General features: G+C 55.3%; 1 protein-coding gene across 5 annotated transcripts; it reads left to right on the top strand.

Annotated features, from left to right (window-relative positions):
* Positions 1–4904: 4904 nt before the first annotated feature.
* NR4A1 (nuclear receptor subfamily 4 group A member 1) lies at positions 4905–22879 on the top strand. 5 transcript variants are annotated; one of them, XM_077110739.1, is made up of 8 exons: positions 4905–5822; positions 7793–7894; positions 17835–18712; positions 19568–19697; positions 20038–20189; positions 20508–20710; positions 20800–20978; positions 22033–22879. In XM_077110739.1, exons 3-8 carry the CDS (start codon positions 17837–17839, stop codon positions 22287–22289), a joined length of 1797 nt encoding a protein of 598 aa, XP_076966854.1. In that variant the 5' UTR covers positions 4905–5822; positions 7793–7894; positions 17835–17836; the 3' UTR covers positions 22290–22879. The 5 variants fall into 5 exon arrangements, with proteins under 5 accessions (XP_076966854.1, XP_076966853.1, XP_076966855.1 ...); XM_077110740.1 differs by lacking the exons at positions 4905–5822; positions 7793–7894 and adding exons at positions 14907–15045; positions 16734–16820; XM_077110741.1 differs by lacking the exons at positions 4905–5822; positions 7793–7894 and adding exons at positions 15073–16419; positions 16734–16820.
* The last annotated feature ends 1656 nt before the right edge of the window (positions 22880–24535 follow it).

The following is a 24535-nucleotide window of genomic DNA, read 5'->3' on the forward strand; positions in this document are numbered from 1 at the left end:
GGGGATAGGGGGCCTCCTTTGGATATCTCTGAATGCAGAAAAGAGTCTTTGCTGCGTGGGGCCTGGCCTGGGTGCTGGGGTTTGGATTGCATGCTCATAATTTAAGGTCGCTCCCAAAATGAGCAGGGGCTGGTGGCTGGTACAGCAGAGTATAGGACTGGTTCTTCCCTAATGGGTGTTCCCCAGTGACCTTACCCGCCTGGAAGTACAGAAGCAGGTACTGCAAGTGTTAACCCAACCCACTGCCAGGCACAGCCCCACCGCTCCAGCCTTTAACCTGGTCTCCCTGACCAGCCATTCCTGAGCAGGCCCCCGATGGGAGGAAAGGCTTTGCACAGGATGAGACAGCTCTCCCATTTCCAAAAAGTGCTCCAGTCAGGTGGGAGAGAGAAACCTTCCAAGCACCTCCACCCTGAGAAAGGTTCTTATTGGAAGTGACTGTGCCTGGAGACTATGGTCAGTGGAGGTGGGCTTCCCAGCCCTTTTGTCAGGGTACTCTGTGCATTTCCTGCACTGAACACTCCTGTGCTTTGTGGGAAGTCAGATGCCAAGGGGACAGCAAGGAGGGAGTAGCTAACCCTGAGTACTTACCATGTAAAAAGCATCTATCTCTGCAGTTGTTCAATCCTCCCAGTAACCAGAAAAGGTGGATAATATTATCATCCCCATTTCATGGGTAAGGAGACTGAGTGAGGCTCAGAGAAGTTAAGGGACTTGCTCTACTTACAGACAGTAGGAGAAGCCAGATCAGTGACTTCACCTCCTAGGCCTTGCCCTTACTAGCGTTCCCACATCTGGGACTACTTCTGTTAAGGGGAAATTTCGCCTTCCCAGGAAGTCCCCTTTTTCTTTAGCTACCTTCTTGCCTGGGAGCTGGGTGCCCTGCTAGCTGGGTTCTTTGCTCTTGGGGTGACAGGCAGGCTAAGAGACATTGGTGGGTGTGCCCAGGGCTCAGAGGTTGAGGTTCTATCCTCTCAAGCCAGTCAATTTGCTGTGTGACTTTGGGCCGCCGCGGAGCTTCTCTGGGACTCATTTTTTCCACTTCTTCCTCAGGGGACGCCCCAGGTAAGTTTATTTGGGTAACTTTATTTATACCCCGGCTCGGCTCGGGGTTCAGCTGCCTCGGGAGATGTTAGCAAGGCCTCAGAACCCTCACTTGAAAAACAGCCTCCCCTACCCCGCCCCCCGGCCGCAGCGAGCCGGGTTATGTAACAGCGTGTGCAATGTGTGTGTGTTGGGGTGGGGGGTGCCGCGGGGCGGGGCGCTCGCGGCTATTCCGGGCGCCTCTATTTTTAGCCCCATTGATGAGGCTGCGTCGGCCGCCGCCGCCGGGATTCCGGAGACGTCAATGGGCGCGCGTCACGGTCCCCGCCCGCCCGCCCGCCGGGGGGAAGGCGCGCCGAGGCTGGGACTGCGGCGCGGGCGGCCGCCGGCTGCGGGGGCGGGGAGCGCGGCGGCGGCCGGAACTGCTGGGCGGGGGGCTTCCCGGGGGCGGGGGGCGCCGAGAGGCTGCGGCGCGGTTGTAGGAGCGCCAAGCGGCGGCAGCGGAACTGGTGGGGGCCCCAGCGTGGTGCGCGCGACCCCCGGCCTCCCGGGATGGGCGCCCCTGCAGTGCAGAGCAGCTCCCGGCAAGCTGGTGCGCGACCCCGGAAAGCGGGGGTGGAGAGGCGAGCGGAGCTCGCCCTGCAAGGTGAGGGGGACAGCTTGGAAAGGGATAAAGTGGTAGCAGAGGGAGCATCGGGAGGTCTGTGCGGATGCGCCGGGGTGGGCTTGGGGCCACGCTGGGAGTCTTGCTTGGAAGCCGGGAACCGGGGCTGCACTGGGGGGCTGGATTCCCAGCGGAACTTGCTGGCTCCGAGTCAGTTCTCAAGTGCGACGGCCAAGGCTTTCTCTCCCTAGCCCGCCAAGGGTGGGGTTTGGCTCACGAGGGGCGCTGGAGATGGCCAGGCGGGAGAAATTCCTTCCATTTCCCCGTCGGCCGTGGAGAACGGGTTCCAGGAGGTCGGGAGCTCGGCTGCCAGGAGGCCGAGACGGGAGGGACCGGAATTGTCCCGGACAGCTCCTTCGTGGGACTGAGTCAGGACACCCAGGCTGAAGAGGGTCTTATGGAGTCAGGAGCGAATTTGGGATTCGGACTCGGGTCCGGCATCTCCCAGGGCAGCGCTTTTTTCTGCAGCAACCTCCCTCCCGACCTATACTTGGGGGTTCGAGCGGCGCTTCTAGGCAAAGGTTGCAGTGTGTTGAGGCAAAGGCACCGGTCCTTGACTTCAAATCCCCGTTACGCCTCCGTTTTTAATAGGTGGCTTGGTGGGCAGAGAGAAATGTTGCAGAAGAGGCACGTCCCGTTTACAGTGGAGTGTTAATCTGGGTTTGGGGGCTGGTATTATGGGCATGTTGGGAAAATGCAGACTGGGCAGAGGTGGGTAGATTCAGATCAGTTATAAGCTAAGGATGCTGATGGATTAGGAGACTGAAATCAACCTGAACAGGGTGGCCACAGGCTTGGTCCTAGACCCACTACAAGTGAATATTTAGATCAGTGACTTGGGGTAAGAGGTCTTAGGAAGCCAGCCAACTTTTGTATGACCCAGAGCTGAGAGGAATGACGAGTGTACAGTAGGATAAAATCAAGATTCTGAATTACCGCATGAAAATGGGCCAGAATTAACAAGATGAATGTGACTGATGCTAAATATTTGGGCCTGGGCAGGAGTTCAGAAAATCAGCTCAGGAGTGCAGGCCTGATGGGAGGCCTGGCTCAACTGTTCAGCACCGCAGGGCCCGAGTTCCTACCAGTTCCGTGGGTGGGCACTATCAAACTGAAGCCTCTACTGGGTACACTGGTGGTGGTGGTGGCCGGGCAGTACCTGGCCCTGGCATCCTCTGTCGGGCTCCCTGGGTTCTAATCCCAGCTTTGCCAGTTCCTAGCTATGTGACGTCAGGCAAGTTGCTTAACATTTCTGTGCCTTAGTTTCCTCATCGATAAAATGTGTATAATGATAATCCATTCCTCAACATTGTGAGACTGAAATGAAAAAAATGCATGTAAAGTGCTTAGCATTGTTTCTAGCACATGGTATTTGACAATATCAGCTGCTGTTATAATTGTTCATAATAATAGTATTGTCATTTCTAGGTGGGGACATTGACCAATGCAGAGATCGTGTCCAGAAGTCCACCAGGGCTGCAGAAGGTCTACCCTGTTGTGAGTGGGAGTTGGAGTTTAGATAAGAAAAGACTCAAATAAGTTCTTGATAGGAAGAAAATGAAGGAGGTTCTGGCTGGGCCCATGCAGGGGGCAAAACTGGGATTTGGGGCTGGGGGCTTTGGAATTGGGGCTGTGACCCAGCAGAGGGAAGAACCCTCCGATCTGCCCCAAAGTGGAAAGGACAGCTTTGTGAGCTGTGCACAGGAGGTTTCTTAGTGGGAATGACTTCCCCACCACTTTGCAGATGGCTGGCCAACTGTCCTCCCAGCCTGGCTCCAGTACAGGTGTTTGTGGCTCCTGCCCCCATTTACACTGCTATTGACTGAGCACCTATCCATCCTGAGCTCTCCTTTAGAGACCAAAGACTCCGTGGTGATTGAGACAGACAGGTTCTTATTTACCTTCTAGTTCAGGAGACAGAGGATAAATAAGTGAACAAATAAACATTAGTCCTATGGGAAAAATAAAAATGATTAATAGGGTAGGAGGTAAGGCTTCTTAATATAGTGAAATGGGAATAGGAACCTGATGGAGCCAGTCATGCAGACATTGGAACAGTGGTTTTCTTGGCAGAGGGAAGAGCTTGTGCAAAGGTCCTGAGGTAGGAAAAAAAGCCCATGTGACTAGAGCACAGTGAGTGGAGAGGAGATAAGGTGATGAGGGGACTCTCATCCCATTTTGGGGGCATCGCTTTCTCCTCCTCCAGTTTTCAGTCTACCCTCTGTACAGTATTGATTATAACTGATCTTGGTTTATTCTATGCCTGTCCCCCCTAGGGTAGAGGTAATTTGATCTTCTTAGATTTCCTACTGTTCATGGCACCCTGCCTGGTTCACAGTAGGTTCTCAATAAATGCTTGTGGAATGACTGTTGGGAAGGAAATTTTGATCTGTGGCAGGAGATGGTATCAGGTGGTCGTGCTAAGAGGTTTTGAATCACTTTCTAGGCACTGTTCTCAGATACACATGATGGAGACCTGAGCTCTCAGGTTGGGTCTGGCTGTCCCCGACCTGCTCCCTTCTCCTCCAGCTGCAGGCAGGCAGGGAGGAAAGGGAAGGTTTGGGGAACCCCTAGGCCTGATTGGGATGGGGAAGAATGATATTGTCATTCTGGGAAGGAAGGGCAGCCCATGGGCTGGGGCAGGTCTGAAATGTGATTTCGATTTCAGTTTGGATTGGAAGCCCTCTAGATGTTCTAGACTGCCCTCTGCTCCCTCTTCTCTGGTGGCCTTTACTCCCTGCTCCCCACTGCATCCACAGGGACATGGAGGGTGAGGGGAAAAGTATGGGCACTGCGGGCCAGAGGAGTCCCCCTTAGCCTGTGGACCCTGGAGCAGAGGTAGGGAGGGGGTGGAAGCCCATTGCTTGCCCTCTGCCCTCTGGGTCCCTCAGCCTTGCTCCCTCTTCTTCCCATCGTGGAAACACCTACTTCCCTTGTCACAAACTTCATCTTGGCTTGAAAGGCAACTTGATAACAGTGAGGGCCAATCCTGGGCCTACCCTGCTCTCACTCTGGGCCCCATCTGGAAGAGGAGAGGGCTAAATGAGGTTGGGAAGAGGGGAAGGGAGGTAGGGCGCCTGTGGGGTTGGCTGGTGAGCAGAAGGTGGGGGTGGGACACACAGTTGGCATCAAGCGTGATGGAGAGGCCAGGTGTCCAGGAGTGGCTGGCAGTGGGAGCCTGGGTCTGGTGGTGTAGCTTTTGTGTGTCCTTATTTAATTTATACTAATCACGAAGCTAATATTTATATAGCACATATGTGTACTCAGTACTGTTCTCACTCTTTTACACATATTAACTCACTTTAGGACTGACGACAGTTCTCTGATTGTCATTTTGACACACGAGGAACCTAGACACAGCGTGGTTATATAACTTGTCCAAGGTTACAGGAGATGGAGCTGGGATTTCAACCCAGGCAGTCAGGGATCCAGCATCTGTGCTCTTAACCACTCTGCTCTCAGTTAGGCCTTCCCATTGGGGACTGGAGTCCATCACAGAGGTTAGAAGGCTGGGCTGCCAGGAGACAGGGGCATGGAGCTGTGCCCTTTGGAGGCCCTGAGGCTTTGGGGGCCAAGCTAAAGCCCCTGAAGGAGAGAGGGATGTGTCCTGTTCTGTCGTCACACTGTCACCATTTTCTCTGCCTACAGAAGGCCCTTTTGTGCATGCCACGGGGCTGGGAGCTAGATTGAGGCACCCTCACTCAGGAGTGGGGTAAGAGGCTGAGGGGCTGCGCACTGGCAAGGATCTATGGCTCTGAGGTACCCCAGGTGCCATCAGCAGCAGCTGGTCACACCTCATATCCCGGGAGCGCTTTTCCCAGAGTGTGGGCCCCCAGCCCCTGACAACTAGCCCAGGCGGGGACCTCGGGCTGGCTTGTCTGCCCCTGTGGCTGAGTCCTGCTGCTGTACCCGCTCCTGTGCTTCCTGGCTGGGCTGTCTCCAGGGAATGCGCCTGCTGGATGGGTGGTTTTTCCTTTCTGACATTGACTCTTCCGTAGGCCTCCACCATGCACAGGGGCTAGCCCCGGCTCCTCCCTGGTGTCCTGAATCTGCCTGCCAGGCCCCGAAGGGATGGTTTGAGTGTTGGCCAAGGCCTGTTGGTCCACTGAGGGTGGTAAGTGCTCTACTGTTGTCATTTGTACACCCTTGGGCCCCCTGTGCAGTTGGGTTTGGGGGGCAGGGGTGGGTGTGGAGCTGCCTGAGGTGGATGTGGTTTGGGGGGTGGAGGGGGAAGCCCTGCAGAGGTGGCAGGCACGGTGCTAAACAGCATCAGGAGATCTGATTTCTTCTGTGGTGGGAGTGCATGGGGGCGAGAAAAGGGGAAGCCTGATTTTCTCAGCAGGATAGGCTGGGAGGACTCTGGGGCCAGGTGCCACAGACGGGTGGTAGGGAGGAGCCTGACAGGTGCCCCCAGCATAGCACCTGCCTGGTTCCAAGAAGCTGATGGGATGGGGTTGAGGAACTTGGGTCTGGGCTGGGAGTGTAGTAGGGCAAAGCTGGCAGAGGTGGGGGTGGGGTGGGGGCATCTGGCCTGTTTCCATGTTGTAGACCTCATTCCAGAGGGAGTGCATGAAGGGAAGGCTGAGATTCCCCTCCCCAGAAAGATTGCCGACTGTCCCCCCTTCCCATCATGGCAGGACTATAGGGCCTGCAGAGTCCGTGGTATGAGGAAGTGGCCTCATGGATGGGGGGAATCTTGGTGGGATCATAGCTGCTAACAAAGGGCAGGCACAAACCCTCCACTATTCATCCGACATCCCTGAGAGGGAAAATCCCAGACTTGTGGCTATGGCTAGAGGAATCCTTGGCTCTCTTGCTCACCCCCTCCTCTTACAGATGAAGAAACTGAATTACAGAGGGGAGAAGGGACTTTTCAAGGTCCCACAGGGCATATGTATAGAGCGCAGCCTAGAATCCAGGTGTCCTGGGTCTCAGGGCCAGCCTGAAAGCCCGGTGTAATGGTGGAGGACACATCTTTATTGCTGAGGGTGCTTCCAGAGAAGGAGCAAGCTAGTCTGTCGGTGAGGGTGAGGGTGAGGGTGAGACAGTCCACCTGCTGTTTCCTTGGGGGATCTGAGATGCTGAGATGGGGCTAAAGGAACTGAGTCTTGACGGCCACCTGAGGGAGCTGGGAATTCAACCTGGCACAGGGACAGGGACTCTGGACAGGGTCCTTGTGGTCCCTTTCCTCCTTCCCCTGTACTGAAGAGCATCACTGAGCAACAGAGCCCTCAGGACTGAGAGCCCTCCAGATGAAGCAGGAGCTGGCTCAATATCTCCTCCCCCAACCCCTCCAAACACTGTTGCTTCGTGTGAACTTGGTGTTCAATGTGCAGAGGGAGGAAGACAGGGTGTCCGGTCTGAGCCTAGGTGGAAGCGGGGAGGCAGGGTCTCCTGTTCCAGGGGCTGGGCTGGGTGTGCACCTGGCCTCTGGCTGGCAGCAGGTTCTGCACCAGCCACCTCAGGCCAGGGCGGAGAGAGGAATTACGGTCAGTGGGAGAGGCAGGTGTCTCTGGTCAGCCAGAGATGTGGCCTTGGGGAGCACGTGAGGGAGGATGACAGCAGTGGCCAGGCACTTTCCCTCCGCTGGCCCCCACCTCTGCCCCCAGGCCTGACCTGGATTCCCAAGCTCCTGGCTTTCCCTCCGGCTACACAGAAGCACTGGGTGGGCAGAACTTCTTGTGTTTACCCTGTTGTCTGGGTGATGGTGGTGATTGGATGGAACTCCCGTGCTGGATACTCTGCCAAGGCCACCCCAAGGGGCTGCTCGCAGGGGCCCTGGGAGTGTTTGAGCCGCTGGTCTTGTGACGTGGGCACCTGTCTGCCAGGCCTGGGCATGGGCCCAGGGTCACGCTCACACCGGGGCTCCCGTCAGCTGACTATTTTGAGTTCTTGCTGACCTGGGCCAAAGTTAGGCCCTAGCCAAGAGGGCCCCGCGTTGGCTCCCCCCCATCCCCAGAGGCCGGCTCTGGTTTCTGCTATATAAACAGAAGAGGACATACTGGCTTGGAGAGAGCTCCACGTCCAGACACTTCTCAGCTGGTACAGGGCAGCTGGGGAGGGCAGTCACGTCTCTCTCCACAGGGCTCCCCGAGGCCACCAGGAAGGGCCCCCAACCGAAACCAGGATTCTCCTTTCCTGTGGTTGCCCAGGATCTCTGAAGGTCAAATTGTGAGGAGGAAGCTGGTGAGTCTTGGAATGGGGAAACTGAGGCACGGGAGCTGGGCTGATTGGATTTTTTCTATTTTGACTGCTATGCCAAACTTTGAGAGGTGAGGGAAGAAGAGGGAGCAAGGGTGGCTCCAGGAATGAACCCGGGAATGAAAGTGAGTAGGCTTGACCTCAGTTGGAAGGTGGACTTGGACTTGGGAACACTTGGTGACTGAGAGCTAGGAGACATGGAGATAGACAGGTGATGCCATGCATCGCCTTCCTTAGAGATTTCCAACAGGCTCTCAGTCCTCCTCGCCCATCGCGTGGCCTGGCCCGGCCCTGGAGGGAGGGACGCTGCAGTGAGTTTTGTGTCTATCAGGGTACCTCAGGACTGGCCTCTGAGTTTTCTAGCTGGTCTAGAGACTTGGGGGCCAGATTGGGGCTCGCAGACCCTTCCCCACTGTCCTTGCCTGGCTTTTCAGTTGCTTACAGTGCCTGAGAAGCAGGGTTGAAGAGAGGTCTGACAAGTCTGCCAACCTATTTGCCACAAACACGCTCCCTGGGAGCAGGGCCAGGGGCTTCGTCCCGACATGGAATCTGCTGTGGCTCTTACGTGGGAGGCTCTTGTGCTCTCCTTCTCAGTTCTCAGAAAATTTTCCCTTTCTGAACGTGAGTCTCTAAATGAATCCAGAGCCTGTGACTAAAAATACTTTAACAATAGGAAAGTGCATCACTCTTTCCGGCTGGAGCTTGTTATCAGAGGGTTTTTATTTTGGAATTTGAAATTTTGCCCACAGAGGTTGGGTGGAGGCCTTAGGCAGGGGTAGGGGAATTTGGTGAGTGTTCTGCAAGGTGGTGGGAGACCCTCCAAGGAGGGTGGGGAGAGGAACTGGCCAGGAGCTGAGCACACTGAGAGAGGCGTGGAGTGAGATTTGAGGAGAGTGCAAATGAGGCTTGGGCTGACCTTTTCCGAAAGACCTTCCTGATCCTGTCTGTGTTTTCTGGCTCTGTCTGGATGTCCTCCTTGAAGTCTGATCTTAGTCTTTTATGCTGTAGGTTAGTTCATTTCTTCTGGCCTGGAGGGGGTGGGGTGGAGAAATCACTGTCCTGAAGATGGCCTCTATGGAGAGAGGCCTGACTTCCTTAATTAACCAGCTTTCTCCCGAGTATTAATTGGACACTTGCTGCATAAAGAATTTTCCTGGTGATGGGTGGAGCCACGTCTCTGGGCACACTCTCATTTCCTGTCCCGCAGCCCTGAAGGGGGAGAGCTGTTCTTCTCTAGGTCACAGAGAAGGGAACTGCTGGTGCTGGCTCCCTAGGCGGGCTAAGGACCCTGGTGTCCCCCTTCCCTGCCCCCTGCCAGCCCCAGATTCTGCTGCAGCTCCCTAGAGTCCAGGCCTCCAGACAGTGCCCCGTCTGGCTGTTGAGCCCCTCCCTTCCTTTAGTGACTTGAATTTTCACAGTACCAGGACTTGGGATGTTGTCTGCATTGGGCAGATGAGGAAAACAGTGGTGAGCAGGGCAAGAAACTGTCCCTGGTCGCACACCAGGCCTGCTGGCTCCTGATCAAGGACACCTCTGATGGCTTCTCTATGTTTTGCCCCTTGCTGGGTGCTGGGGCAGGGGTCAGTGGTTGACCTGACCGAGCCCTTGGGTGTCTGTTTGGGGGTGGGGGGTAAGGACATTTGTGGTCATGTCAGGGACAGGGCAAGGGCCAGGAAATCAGAGCCAGAGGCTTGGGTCTGACCCTTCACCCCAGTTCCCAGAGCTGCCCATGGGAAGCCCCCCAGGGCAGTAGGCAGTGCTTCCCTGCCCACAGCATAAATCCCCCTGCCCACTGTCAAGGCAGGAAGAGGAAGTGGCTGGGTCTGGGCTGGTGATAGGCTCTGGGGCTGAGGAGGGGAAGCTCCCAGCGCCACTTCTAAGCAGCTTCATCCCCCTGACCTACCCCACGGGAAGGGTGTGGAGGGCTGTGGGTGGGGATAGTCTTGGTGAAAGTAGGGCAAGTTCCTGCCCTCTGCTCAGCAGGGGTCGAGCTAGTGGAGCCCAAGGTGGGGCAGGGGGAGAGGGTGCAGTGGGCAGCCTGGGAAAGAGGCTGTGCAATTCAACTTCTTCCATCCTCTGTTTACCCAACTCATGCCCTCCCTCTCAGCTGGGGAACAGTGGTGGATGTTGGCTGCCCATTTTGACCGTGCCCTGAGCTACTTATTGTTGGGGATGCAGGAAGAGCACCCCCTCCCAGGTAGGGGAGACAGTGCCTTATCCTCGTGGAGGTCACATACTGGTAGGGGGTGCAGTTCCGAGCACATGATAAGATCCCATAAGATTTGATTAGGAGCAGGGAAAGGCCTGGCAAATGGTTCAGAAGCATACTACGTTGACAGCATGAGGACCCCTTTCAAATGTCAGATGCTGTGGTTCCTACTTGTGTACCTGTTGATAGAAAAAGTGCAAAATGAGAAACAGCCATCACGATTTCAGGAACACCCTCTTAAATGAATTTGTGCTCAGTAAATTTCAGTGGCATCTGCATCCATTTGAATGAATATGTCCCTCTTATCAAGGCATGGCTATTTTTTAAGTAAATTTTTTTTTAAGTATAACATACTGTACAGAAAAGTGCATACGTGATAGGTGTAATATCTTAAGATTGGAGTTCAATGAAATTTCCAGAGTGAATATCCCTGGATCAGGTACTAGAATGTTACCAATCCCACCAAAGACCCTTTCTTAGGTACCACTGTTTTCAGTTTACAGGCTGTGTGTGTGTGTTCGTGGCATACTTGTGAGAGCTCAAGGCCCACTCGGCCATAAGCCACAGCTTTGGGAGTTCAGAGTTGAGGGCAGTGGGTCCAGCACAGAACTGGGAGTTAGGGAACCTGGGTTTGAGTACTGCTCTGAATGTCACCCCATTTCCTCATTTATAAAATGTGGACAGTGATTCCAAATCTGGGAATGTTGGGGAGAAGGCTAAGTGGAAGGATCTGTGTGATGCATCCTGGCCCAAGGACTGACACTTGACTGGTACTTGGAAAGGTTATGCCTTGCCCTGTTCCCCTATCTTCCACTCTCCACTACCCTCCCCCAGTGAGAAGGAGTTTGTTAGTAAGAGTTGGGCTGGCTCAGAGGGTGACATTTGAGTTGAAGTCTTGGAGGATCAGTAGAATTAGAGCAGAAGGGAGGAAAAGGAACAGTGTGCCCAGTGGGTGGAACAGCATGTGCAAAAGTAGGTGGTGGGAAGGTGTAGTCTAAGGTACTTATAAGGGTTATCAGCTCTCTTATCATTACCTACCCTTCCCTCAGTTCCCCAGTGAGCTCTCGAAGGCTGGGCTCGAGGTCCATTGGGGGTTTCTGTCCAGCCTGGCACTAGCTTATGTTCTGGGCCTTCCAAAACGTCTTTATCAATTATGCTTGTCCCCAGAGTTCTACCTTAACTGGCCTCCACCCCCTGGGAATCCCAGGCTACCCTCCCTTTTCTCCTCTCTGTCCTGAGCTGGGTGTTCCACACCGGGATCTGACTGGGAGGCTCCAGCTTTGTTTCCACTGTCGGCTCTGCCTCTTTCTCCTGGTGCCTTATTGTTTTCAGAGCATGGTGGGTTCAGACAGCACTACCCCCTCCCTCTTGCCCCCAGTATCCCTGCCTGCACGAGCATGGCCAGGTGGCAGCCGCAGTTGCCTCACCTTCCCTCTGGTTCGGGGCAGAAGACTGAAGCCTTTACATTCTGTGGCAGTCTGGGAAGGTGGAGCCTGGTTTGGGCTGGAGGCTGGAGGCTGAGATTTACACTAGGGACCTGGACAGCTCTTCATGCACTTGAGCTCTCTGGGGCTCATGGGTGGTCTCAGCCCACAGGAGGGTCTGTGCTACTTTTTACAATAGGAAGGTGGTGGTGAAAGGAGGAAGATGCTAGGGTTCAGGGCTGCCTCAACTTTCAGAGAGTTTGGCCTTGAGCACAGATTGCACAAGCAACAGAGAATACACTCGTCTTTATTGGTCAGATCGGATGGAGGGAAGAACATGAAACTTTGGCTGAAGTGGGGTGGGGATCCTAGATGGGTCCCGTGCACACTGCCCTGCCCAGGCTTTAGCCTCAACCAGGGGACCTTGAATGTCCTTGGAAGATGATTGGGAAAACCCAGAGCTGTGTGAACCCGGGTTCATGTTGAAATTTTATGCTGGGATCAAGGAGTTGTGGTAAGTTCTGGCTAGATCACTTCATGAAACTGGTATTATATGCTCCATCTATGGTGGACTGAGTGGAGTTAAAGCGAGGGGACAAGCTGGATAAGGGCTTTTTTTTTAAAAGCAGTTTTATTCCCACCATACAGTTTATTCAATGTGTATAATCAGTGGCTGTCAGTGTAATCACAGAGTTGTGCTTTTATCACCACAATCAATTTTAGACATTTTCATTGCTCCAAAAAGAAAAACCCTATACCCCCCTATTATTGACACTTATTTGGTATCTTTTTTACAATTGATGGAAGAATATTATCATATTACTGTTAACTATAGTCCTAATGCAAACTATACATCAGATATATTTCCCCCTGTATACCACCTTATTTTTTGGGGGGAGGGGTGCATGGGCCAAGAATTGAACCCAGGTCTCCTGCATGGCAAGTGAGCATTCAACCACTGAATGACACCACTGCATTTTTTTTTTTTTTTTTTTTTTTAAAGAGGGAGGAAGGGAAGGAAAGACAGAGAGAAGGAAGGAAGGAAGGAAGAAAGGGAAACATCTTCTTGTTTTTTATTGTATTTTGTTTGTTTGTTTGTTTTTTACATGGGCTGGGGCCGGGAATCGAACCGAGGTCCTCCGGCATGGCAGGCAAGCACTTTGCCCGCTGAGCCACCGCGGCCCGCCCACCACTGCATTTTTAACATCTTGTTAACAGTGACATACATTTGTTCTAGTTCATGGATGAACATTCTTATATTTGTACTTACAACCACCTTCATCGTCCAAGATCAAGTTTACAATGTTATACAGTCCCATGTTTCATCCTCTAGCTTTCTGTATAGTGACATACACAACCCTAAACTTCCCCGTTCAACCACAATCAGACACACGATTCAGCGCTGTTAATTTCACTCACAATAACCTGCTACCATCATCTCTATCCATTCCCAAACATTTACAGTCAACCTTATTAAAAATTATGTACAAATTAAGCATCAGCTCCCCAATCTCTTCCCTCATTCTATCTCCTGGTAATCTATATTCTAGATGTTCACTCCATGAGTTTTGCTTATTATGTTTAGTTCATATTAGTGAGAGCATATAATATTTTTCCTTTTGTGTCTGGCATATTTCACTCAACATAATGTCCTAAAGCCTCATGCATTGAGTGGAGGGCTTCTTAACAGACATGGTGAGGAGGAGGAGAGGTCATTGGGCCCATCAAGTGGGTCCGCTGCCCTCAGGTACCAGTGAGGTGTGGTCAGTGGCTGGCAGTAGGATCCAAGAAGTGTTTCAAAAGAGAATTTCAGGACAAAAGGAAAAGATGCACATGGGGCATGAGGAGCAGAGGTGAAAGTAGTGGGTGGGGAGTGGGGAGATGACAAGTTGTGTCTGGAATGGATGAAGTTTGAGGTGCTTGAGTAGGCAGAAGTAGGAGCCGGAGACATGGGTGTGGGAAACCTTTGGTGGGAGATGAGGGTAGAAATGCGGAACAGGAAGTGTTTCTTGGGTGGAGGGAGGCAGGTAGGATGACCAGATGAGGTGAGAGCAGGTGTTGTGGGTGCAGGTTCAGTGGAAGCAGAAACTCCTACGGGGAGAAGGTGTGGAGCCCAGTGGGATGGGGAAGAGTTCCCATCTCCTTGAAAATATTAGCCCTCTTTCCTTTCTCTCTTTTATCTAGTGGGCCAGGGCTCTCCAGGTGTAGGGTGGGATGGAGTGGAGGGGTAACAGCTGGGCCAGGGAAGCCTCCGGGTGGGTACAGTTTGGTCTCTGCCCAGATCCAGCCCTGGCAGGCTATAAAGCAGAACTGCTCGCCCCACAGGTGCGGGAGGTAGGGAGAGATGGGAGTGCGGGTGCTCCCTGGTCATAGTGGGGCTTGGCGGTATGGGTAAGAGCGCTTGAAAAGATTCCCTAGAGACGCGGGTTCCACCTGTGTGATCTCGAGCAAGGGCCATTGTTTCTCTGAACCTGTTTATTTATAAAATGGAGTTTGAAAAGATTTTTCAGGCCCCACCTGGCTCAGAAATTTAGCAATTTCCCAGTTAGGGTGCTTTCACCCTGTAAGGGGCTGCGGAGGGGACCGGTAAGAAATGAAGTTAACTTAGCCTGAGGAGCCGAACCCGCTGACTGAGCTTGGGCCTGGCAAAACCGTGCCCTGGGGAAGGTGCTTCTGCCGTCGTTACCTGGGAATCTCGGGGGAAGGAAGTAAGCGGGACTTTCTGGGGCTGCGTCTCTGCCTAAGACTGCTGAGGAAAACCGGTCAAGCTGAGGTGGGGGTGAGGGCTCCCCAAGGTGTTCCCTGAGTTGGCCGCCCCAGCCCTCGGCCTGCCCTGGCCGTCCGGCGGCAGCAGAGAGCGACGGCCCAGGCCTGCGAGAACCCGCGGGGAGGCTGCAAAGGCGGGGCCGGGCACTGAGGGAGCAGCCGCGGGGTGAGGAGATCCTCGTCCGGGGAAGCCCCGCGGTCGCAGCTCTAGCGCGCCCTCTTCTCGGGCCCTGACCCTCCCGGTCTGTTATTTCGGACGTGGGGGCCCGGGCCTGGGTCCTGGGTTCGGGTAGGGGGGAGCCTCGCGAGTCCGGGAGGTGCTATTTTTAGCCGGCGCGGCAGGCGCGAGGGGACTATTTATAGATCAAACCATCCGCGCTCCCTGCGTCAATGGAACCCCGCGTGCGTCACGCGCGCAGACATTCCAGGCCCCCCCTTCGCCCCGCCCCCTCGGGCTCCCCGTCCCCGCGCCTCCCCCTGTCCGCCTCCCGCCGGAACCGCGCCGCCCCCCGCGCCCTTGTATGGCCAAAGCTCGCCGGGCCTTGTGCGTCAGTGGCGCCCCCGCCCCTCCCCGTGCGTCACGGAGCCTTTAAGAGGAGGGTCCGGCCGGGCCGGGGAGCCCCAGTGGCAGAGGCAGCGAAACTTGGGGGAGTGCACGCGGGGACCGCGGGAGCGCTTACGAGACCAGACTGCGACTCGGGGACCAGCCCCGGACGGGGGGAGCCGGAGCCGGCTGGGTAGGTGTCCCCGCCGGGAGCGTGCAAATGAGCGGGTGTCTGTGTTTTGGTTTTCTGGGGTGATTGCATGCAGAACATACGGTGTACGCGCGGGCAGAAGGGATGTGGTGGGGTCGGGGTGCGGGAGGTCGAGGGTACTGTGCAGTTGTGAGATTAGGGGTGGCGATGGGAGCGGGATGTGGACCAGAGTTCCGATGGACGCCAGGGGACGGGGGTGGGGAGGGGTGGGGGAGCGTCTGTGCAAGGTGAAAGCCACAGGAGTTGGGGTTAGTGCCGGGAGAGAGGACTTGTCCAGCAGGCGGCTGGCCTTAGTTCAATCTCTCAGGGTGCCCAAGTCGGCACACGGTGCTCTGGACATGGGTGCTCACGGGGAAGGGGGGCTGTCTCTGTTCTTGGGATTTGAAAAGGCACGCTGAGCTTGGGTGATGCTGGGATCCATCAGACTCCAGCCAGGCTTGGATTTCGAAAAGGGTCTTTTTTCTTCCAGTCTCGCAGGCCCCTCTCCCCACCCCCACCCCCATGCTCCTAGTTGCTTTCTTAACATTTTAGAGGTTGTAGCTTAGTTTGCAGGGATCTCCACCCTGAAGTTGCTTTCTATCTGGGCTCTTTTAGTAGACCTCTGGACTACAGAAGGAAATGGCTAGGGCTGGTGGCTGAACTATGAAGGGGTGCTGGCTGTGTACTGGAATAAGTGAGTCTTCTTAGGGTCAAGGCAGGGTCTCTCTTGGAAGCATGGCAGGGAGGGGGTTTTAGCTGCAGCTTGACTCCTCTGTGTGCGTTTGGAAACCCTAGTCCTTGGGGATCCTGATAGAAGTTGCCAGTGTTGGAGCCTCTGGTATGGAGCTACCTGGAGGATAGGGCCCCTCGCACCACACCAGCTTCTCATGGTGATCACCTCTGCTGTCCTTCCCTCAGTAGTCCCTGTAGGATCTCTCAGGTAGGGTGCAGCCTGAGGCTGGTTCGCATAACAGGTGCAAACCACACTGCTGCCAGGACCTGCCTGAAGCCGGATTCTCCCCACTCCCTCCTCCAGCCCCGCCTCTTCCTCCTCCCTGTTGGACTGCTTCCCCCACCCCACCCCCATGGGGCTGGATGTAGGTCCTGGCTTGTGGTGTTTAGTACCTGTACTGTCTGGAAGCTGGGGGGGGTGGGGGAGGCATAGGTTGGTGGGGGTTGATCCGGATGTGGGACGTCCAAGTGGAGAAACAGGATTTGAATAAGGCTGGAACGCCCAGCCCCTGCGTGGCTGCTGCCTTTCTTCCTCCACCCCCAACCCATCCCTGCCCGGGCTGTCCTAGTGCAAGGAGACGTGGCCACCCTTATCTCAAGCAGGTGCCCAGGGCTGTATGCTTGTGGACGGGTGCCACCGGGCAGGTGGGGCCAGAGCCCTGAGGGTCGGTGAAATGAGTTTCAGGCCGGGGTAGAGCTGCCCATGGAGGTGGTTGAAGGGCTAGAACAGAGGACTCCCTGGGCTGTAGGCCTGGGAGTGGGAACAGCTTTTGCCCCCATCCACTGTACCCCTTTTTTCTTGGTACTCTCTGTTCTAGCTTGATTTCTTACCCACCTCCCCTCCCTGACTGTGAGGCCAGATTCATGCCGACCCGGGAAGGGAGGTGAGGAGGGAGATTGTCCTTGGAATAATTTTTTGAACTGTCTCTGTGAATTTAATGATCTCCCTGTTCCTCCAGGCTCCTTAGGGTTGAAGGTGTGCACTTCCCTTTGCCTGAGCTCTGGATTTTTCAGGGCACAAGCGCTGTTTTAATGGAAGAACCCAGGTAGGGGCAGGACATCTTTCATCTATCTAGCACCAGGCTCCTTCTCCTTGCTACAGAATCACCCTTATGTCCTTGGCTGGACTCTGAGAGTTCTCTTATAAAAATAACAGGGAGAAATGCTTTGGGATAGCAGCGAAATTCCTCTCGGGGACTGTTCATTCTCCTGGCGGTCCGAGGGCTGTTCTATCCTCCCTCTTGCTTCATCCCTCGGCTCTCCCCACTGCTGCCCCCCAGCCTCCCTCTAGCATATGGCCTTTAAAGGTCTGGAGCCAGGTTACCTGGTCCCCTGGGGAACTGGGGACTTGGTGATGAGGTCTGGGGTCCCTTCCTCTTTGCTTCTGGGAGCATCCCAGCCAGTGTAGAGAGCTGGTGCCCAGCCCCAGATGGCAAGATGGTGGTGTGTGTGAGATCTGCAGCCTTTGCTCAGTGTGCAGGGTGGGGGTAGAGGAGGGGGTAGGGACAGGCTCAGGAGCGGCTGTGTTGTTTCTTAGGTAGGGGTAGGCTCTGGGCCTTCACTCCCAGCTCCTCTTCCATTTCTAGAAGGAGTTTTGCAGAGAGGGATGGGGTATACCCGGGAATATTCCCAGCAAGTGCCTAGTTGAAGAAACAATCTGTCTACTCCTGGTGACTGGTTAAGGCCCTGCCTACTCCTTACCCAGTGGGGGAGGGGGAGGGGGTTGAAGGAACACAGCTTCCCCCTGTTCCAGCAGAGAGCTGCTGGCTGGATGCCTTTCCCTAGGGTTCCCAGGCTGGCTGGGGTGTGGCTGGCCTTCTGACTGAGCCCACTCTTGCTGGGCCACTGCCCAGCGGCTTTGTGGCATGTAGGTTTAGATGATGCTATGGCCAGGAGACAGGAATCCTGGGTTCTGTGGTGGGCTGTAACCCTAACGTCTTGGTGTCCCATCTCTAGTCTGGAATTCCTGCCACCTGGCTGCCTTTGGGGCATATTCTTTGAGATCAGGCTTCTCCCACTGACTCCTCCCCTCCTCTCCCTTGTGTCTCCTTCCTCTCCAGAGATGCCCTGTATCCAAGCCCAGTATGGGACACCAGCACCGAGCCCAGGACCCCATGACCACCTGGCCAGTGACCCCCTGACTCCTGAGCTCAGCAAGCCCACCATGGACCTGGCCAGCCCTGAGGCGGCCCCAACTGCCCCCACTGCCTTGCCCAGCTTCAGTACCTTCATGGACGGCTACACAGGAGAGTTTGACACCTTCCTCTACCAGCTGCCAGGAACAGCCCAGCCTTGCTCCTCAGCCTCCTCCACGTCCTCCTCCACGTCCTCCTCCTCAGCCACCTCCCCTGCCTCTGCTTCCTTCAAGTTCGAGGACTTCCAGGTGTATGGCTGTTACCCAGGCACCCTGAGCGGCCCACTAGATGAGACCCTGTCCTCCAGCGGCTCTGACTACTATGGAAGTCCCTGCTCAGCCCCATCACCATCCACACCCAGCTTCCAGCCACCCCAGCTCTCTCCCTGGGATGGCTCATTTGGCCACTTTTCACCCAGCCAGACTTATGAAGGCCTGCGGGCATGGACAGAGCAGCTGCCCAAGGCCTCTGGGCCCCCTCAACCACCAGCCTTCTTCTCCTTCAGCTCCCCAACCGGTCCTAGCTCCAACCTGGCTCAAAGCCCCCTGAAGCTGTTCCCTTCACAGGCCACCCACCAGCTGGGGGAGGGGGAGGGCTATTCCATGCCAATGGCTTTCCCAGGCCTGGCCCCAACTTCCCCACACCTTGAAAGCTCAGGGATGCTGGATGCACCTGTGACCCCGGCCAAGGCCCGGAGTGGGGCTCCAGGCGGGAGTGAGGGCCGCTGTGCTGTGTGTGGGGACAATGCTTCGTGTCAGCATTATGGCGTCCGCACCTGTGAGGGCTGCAAAGGCTTCTTCAAGGTACTGCACTATCCTAGGTGGGACTCTGTGTAGGAAGTGGGGAACGATTGGTTTGTCTTCTTCCGACAGGGGTCTGTTGCAGTCTCCCTTGAGTTCCTTTCCCAAATACTTGTGTGAACGGGCTGTGGGAAAGGGCTAGCTTGCCAGGTGGGCTCTTTCCTGGGAGCTCAAAGACGGCAGGGACATGGCACCTTTCATTTGCCAGGGTGCCTGGGCACCAGTGAGACTGCAGGGCAATGGAGGGAGGAGTTGGATGTGGGCATATGGTGCAGGCTGCAGGACTAGCCAGAGGAGGAAGTTCTGATGGCCATCCTCTGGTTTTCCTCTGCCCGTCCTCCCCCCTCAAGGTCCTAGTGGGAAGGGGGGCCCCAGGCACTTGTGTTCCTGGCAAGAGATGAAAGGATCTGGGAAGAGGGCTTGGTGCTTGAGGGCTGGGGGTGGACTCGGGAACAGGCTGTGTGTTTGTCCCAGCGCTGGATGCCTGCTTTAGCTTCCCGTTCCCGCCCCCAGCCCCTCCGCAGTCTTCTCTTGTCTACCCCAAGGAAGGGGTGGGTGGACACAGGCATATTGAAAAGCACAGGTGTCAGGACTGCCAAGGAGCCCCTAGCCCTTAATTTTAGGTCCAGGGTCCTCCTTGTGAGGCAGAAACCTACCCCAATGCCCCCAAGACTTTCTCCTTCCTCCTCATCCCTCCATCTCTCCCTCCCCTGCCACCCAAATGTTAGAAAAATAGCTGTGAACAGAGAGAGCTTTTGTCCGTGATGGCAGCAGGATCTGGACGGTCCCCTCCCCTGGGCTTCACCCCCTCCCCACCCCATACTCTGACAGCCTGTTCCGTGGTGCCCCTCCCCCCAGCGCACAGTACAGAAAAACGCCAAGTACATCTGCCTGGCCAACAAGGACTGCCCAGTGGACAAGAGGCGACGAAACCGCTGCCAGTTCTGCCGTTTCCAGAAGTGCCTGGCTGTGGGCATGGTGAAGGAAGGTGGGTGGCTGTGAAGGGGCCCAGCAGGACATACGCGTGCCTGGGCCAGGTGGGGACCTGGCAGAGACCCTCAGACATCTGCCCTGGTGGGCCCCAGGGGCAGGCATGTCTGAACTTTATTTCTGCCCCAGCTTCATTCCCCTGAGCTTAAGAATGAGAGGCAGCTTCTGTCTCCCTGGTTTGTGAGGAATGGGAAGGAGGTCATGGTAGGGTCCCCTGGGGCTCAGGGCTTCACGGTCTTTGGGGCTCAGAGGGGTGCTGTCCAGAAGTAGTGTGCACAGCTTGGGATAAGAGTGCCTGGAGTGTCTTCCTCCCTTCACCCCTGCCCATTTTTCTGTAGTTGTTCGGACAGACAGTCTGAAGGGGCGGCGAGGCCGGCTCCCTTCGAAACCCAAGCAGCCCCCAGATGCCTCCCCTGCCAATCTCCTCACCTCTCTGGTCCGGGCGCATCTGGACTCAGGGCCCAGCGCTGCCAAACTGGACTACTCCAAGGTGAGGCCCCACCCCACCCCACCCTGCTCTGGGGCAGGCTGCTGCGAGCACATTCAGTGCCTTTTTGCACATTAGAAGAGGAACCCCTCCAGTTTGACAAACTAAAAAAAGAGGCACCTGCTTGGTGCTGACAGATGGGAAAATGCACCCCTAGGCTGGCCGATTAGAAAAACATGCCCTTCCTGCAGCTGAAGCTGCTGGATTTCAGTTGCAGTCTTACTCCCATAACCTGGCATCCAAGTGTAGGACACGGTAGCACATGGTGGCCCTGGGATGGCACCCTTCATGGGGTGCTGACCCCACTGGACCCCCTCTTAGTTCCAGGAACTGGTGCTGCCCCGCTTTGGGAAGGAGGATGCTGGGGACGTGCAGCAGTTCTATGATCTGCTCTCGGGTTCCCTGGAGGTGATCCGCAAGTGGGCCGAGAAGATCCCTGGCTTTGTCGAGCTGTCGCCAGGTGACCAGGACCTGCTGCTAGAGTCTGCCTTCCTGGAGCTCTTCATCCTTCGCCTCGCCTACCGGTGAGCTGCCCGCTGTCTGCCTGGCCCCTTCCTCTGCCGCCCCTGCCATTGACCCACCCTGACCGCTGTCTGTGCCTACCTCCCTCCAGGTCTAAGCCTGGCGAGGGGAAGCTCATCTTCTGCTCAGGCCTGGTGCTGCACCGGCTGCAGTGCACCCGTGGCTTCGGGGACTGGATCGACAGCATCCTGGCCTTCTCTCGGTCCCTGCACAGCTTGGTCCTCGATGTCCCTGCCTTCGCCTGTCTCTCTGCTCTTGTCCTCATCACTGGTGAGTGGCTAGCATTAAGCTGGGTCCAAGGGAGTGGGGGTGAGGAAATCCATTGTTTCTCTGGAGGGCACTTGTGCAAGAATTGGGGAGGGCCTGAGTGGGCTGGCTTCTAGCACTTCCTGGGCCCCTGCATACCCCATGCTCTTCCCCACTGGTGAAGTAAGGATGACAAGGGTCAGAGAGGGGCAGGCACTTGCTCACAGCGGCACAGCTGGTAGGTGGCAGAGCAGGGATTCAGGATCAGCTGCATCTGCCTCCAATACTGAAGTGGGTTTTTGAGTTATTCCACACTTCCCAGGGTCCGGACTGTGTAGGTGTCGTGTATGTGGCCTAGGGTTTTTGTTTGCTTTTATGCATACAGAAAAGTACACAGACCGAAGTATTCACTAACTAGACACCCTTCTGTAACAAGCCCCTGATTAAAAAAACCAATATGACAAGGCCCCCCGAGCCCCTGGCAGTCATCTCCCCCCAGGGTACCCTCTCCTGACTTCTAACTGGAGATCAGTTGGGCCTGTTTTGTACTTTACATACACGTAGTTTGCAGGATGGACTCTGGTGTTAAGTGTAGGGGTTGCCAGACATCTTTTTAAGTGTCAGACCTCGACCTCCCCTCACCTTTTTTCCCTCCTTAATTTCCACCTGAGACCCAACTATATAAAATAAAACCAGAGGTTCTCTGGGCTGCTGAGGGTGTGGTGCTGACCTCTGGGGCTTCTCAGAACAATCTGGGGGAAAATTCACTGGCCCAGCCAGAAAATACATAACCCTGGACCAGTCATTAACCTCTCTGGGCCTCAGTTTCTCACTTGGAACCTGAGTATGATGAGCATTACTGGCCTCTTAGACTTCTGGTGAAGTGCACGGCTGCAGTGCACCCGTGGCTTCGGGGACTGGATCGACAGCATCCTGCCTGGCAAATGGGCTTGTGTGTGGATGTGCTTTTGCAGAGTGCAAGGGGAGCCAGTGGCAGGAGTTTTAGAGGCCTGGGGGAGGCTGGCTTTTCAGGGGTCTGGTCCCAAGCTGTGTGGTGAATCCCGCACCCTGTTTGCAGACCGGCACGGGCTGCAGGAGCCACGACGGGTGGAGGAGCTGCAGAACCGTATCGCTAGCTGCCTGAAAGAGCACGTCTCGGCCGTGGCGGGCGAGCCCCAGCCAGCCAGCTGCCTGTCCCGCCTGCTGGGCAAGCTGCCTGAGCTGCGGACCCTGTGCACCCAGGGCCTGCAGCGCATCTTCTACCTCAAGCTGGAGGACCTGGTGCCCCCTCCGCCCATTGTTGACAAGATCTTTATGGACACACTGCCCTTCTGACCCCAGCCCAGGAACACACGCGCGTGCATGTGCAGATGCACGCTCACACTCCACCCCACGTGCCTTCAGCCCATGGCCCCACGGACCCCCAAAGCACCCCCCCCACCACCAGGGCTTGAGCTGCAGACTGAACCCTTCCCTTGCTCTGGGAGGTTGGAAGGGAGCTCAAGCCCTGAGGGAGGGGAATGCGTTCACGGGGGTGACCCCCACTATTTGTCTTACTCCCCACCCATTCCCTCAAGCCCAGCCTTGGCCTTCGTGTTTTTGTAAGATAAACCGTTTTTAACACACACCTCTATGCTGTAAATAAGCCAAATGCTGCTGTAAATACAGGAAGGAAGAGGTTGAGGTGGGAATGGGGGGTGGGAGGAAAGGACGGGGCTCCCCATCAGCCTGGGCAAGTCTTCTCCAGCCTCCTTCTTGCTCTCTCTTCCCACCCTCCTTCCATGTGTACATAAACTGTCACTCTAGAAAGAAGACAAATGACAGATTCTGACATTTATATTTGTGTACTTTCCTGGATTTATAGTATGTGACTTTTCTGATTAATATATTTAATATATTGAATAAAAAATAGTCATGTAGCTGAATCTGGGGTTCTGTCTCTCTCTGACACCCTGTCTCCATGCCACAGGCTCACCTGTAATTATATAAGTAAGAGAGACGGGTGGCTCAGGAGAAATCTTGGATTTTACCAACCTGAGCTGACAGGCCTCAGTTTACTCGTTTGTAAAAGGCTGAGGGCAGGGAAGGGGCAATAATGATTCCTGCTTCCTGGGGTTGCTATGCAAAGCACTTAAAATAGTTTCTACCACATTTACAGTACCTGTGGTGGAGGCGGAAGACTGAGGAATTAAGAACACCAGCTCTAGCAAAAAGACCTGGCTTCTGATCTCAGGTGGTCACTTATTGTTCCTAAGCTGGGCAAATTAGTCCATGACTCTGATCCTTGATTTTCACAGCTGTAAAGGAGGAAAAGGAATAGACCTGATTTCATAGAGCTTTTAGGATTAGAGGAGTGTGTTTGTGTAGAGCTTAGCACAGGGCTGGGGATAGGTAAGCCAAAAATGGGAGGAGTTCTTATTATTGAGTAAAGATTTTTTTTTTACCACCCCATTCTCAACATTCCTCCCCATTTCTTCACCACCCCCAGCATCAGCATCCAAGGAGCTCGTGACCTTTGTGTTCTTGGCAAGAAGATTGTTCTGAGATCCCTTCTTGTGCCCAGGGGCTCCAGCGTAGGTTCTCATAATACCGAAGCTCATCATTTGGCTTAGGCAGCTGACTTAAAATGCAGATGCCTGGGCCCACCTCCCAGTGATTCAGGTTTGGTGAGTGGTGGGGCCTGTGAGTCTACTTTTAGTAAGCGTTCAGGTGATTCTGATGCTGGAAAAACAAGCTGAGGTTAACCCCCCCCCCAGGGTTCAGGGTAGCTGGCATGCAGGGTTTAGCCTTCTTCCCTACACTCAGTGTTCACCCTGACTCATCACTGCCTTCTCAGGGAAGGTAGTGCCCCTCACACCTTTGGGGCAGGACCTCCAGGGCTCCTCTTGGGAATTGGCTGCATGAGGGGCAGCTCCCATTGGATGGGGACTGGACAAACTAGAGCTCTGCTTGGGAGCAGGGGGAAGCAAAGGCATTCTGGGCTGTTCTCAGAGCCTGCCTTTCCCAGTGCTCCAGCCACTGACTGCAGGCCCCCTAAGGAGCCTCTAGCGAGATGCCCTCACTTGAGTTCTTGAAAGCCAGTCCTGTCTCGGGCCTTCTGTGAGTCCATGTGTGGGGTGGGGTGGGGCTCCTGCACACATGACTGCTGCCCCCAGTAGTGTTGTGGCTATCTCGACTGAGCCTTTGTCAGCAGCACCTGCACCTGGCAAGGGACCGGGCAAGTGCCTTGGATGGGGGAGTCAGGAGACCTGGTTCTGTCCTCAGTTCTGTTTCCACCTGCAGGCTGCTCTCTGCAAAGCCCTCTTGCTCACTGAGTCTTCGTTTCCTCATCTGTTCACTGAGCAGGTGAGGCTGGTGGTGGTGCCCTTGCTAGGAGCACAGCTTGCTATCTCTCTTCTCTGTGGGTCACTGCCCTCCATATCCCTGCCTCTAGACCAGACAGATGTGGGGCAGGTCCCTGGGGGGAGGCAAAAGGATTAGCTGGATACTCAGGGAGGGGCCAGGGACTGGGAGCAGGGCGGGGGTAACTGAGAACCTTAGTGATGATAACTGCTGTCACATATCATGTCCCCCCACAGGCT

Source organism: Tamandua tetradactyla, chromosome 7 (genome assembly GCF_023851605.1).
Source record: "Tamandua tetradactyla isolate mTamTet1 chromosome 7, mTamTet1.pri, whole genome shotgun sequence".
NCBI lineage: Eukaryota > Metazoa > Chordata > Mammalia > Pilosa > Myrmecophagidae > Tamandua > Tamandua tetradactyla.

Bases quoted from the DNA above. Each gene is read 5' to 3' on its own strand.
- NR4A1 (XM_077110739.1), top strand. From the start codon at position 17,837: ATGCCCTGTATCCAAGCCCAGTATGGGACACCAGCACCGAGCCCAGGA. The intron at 18,713-19,567 runs GTACTGCACTAT...CCCTCCCCCCAG, and splicing joins GCTGCAAAGGCTTCTTCAAG to CGCACAGTACAGAAAAACGC. The intron at 20,711-20,799 runs GTGAGCTGCCCG...ACCTCCCTCCAG, and splicing joins ATCCTTCGCCTCGCCTACCG to GTCTAAGCCTGGCGAGGGGA.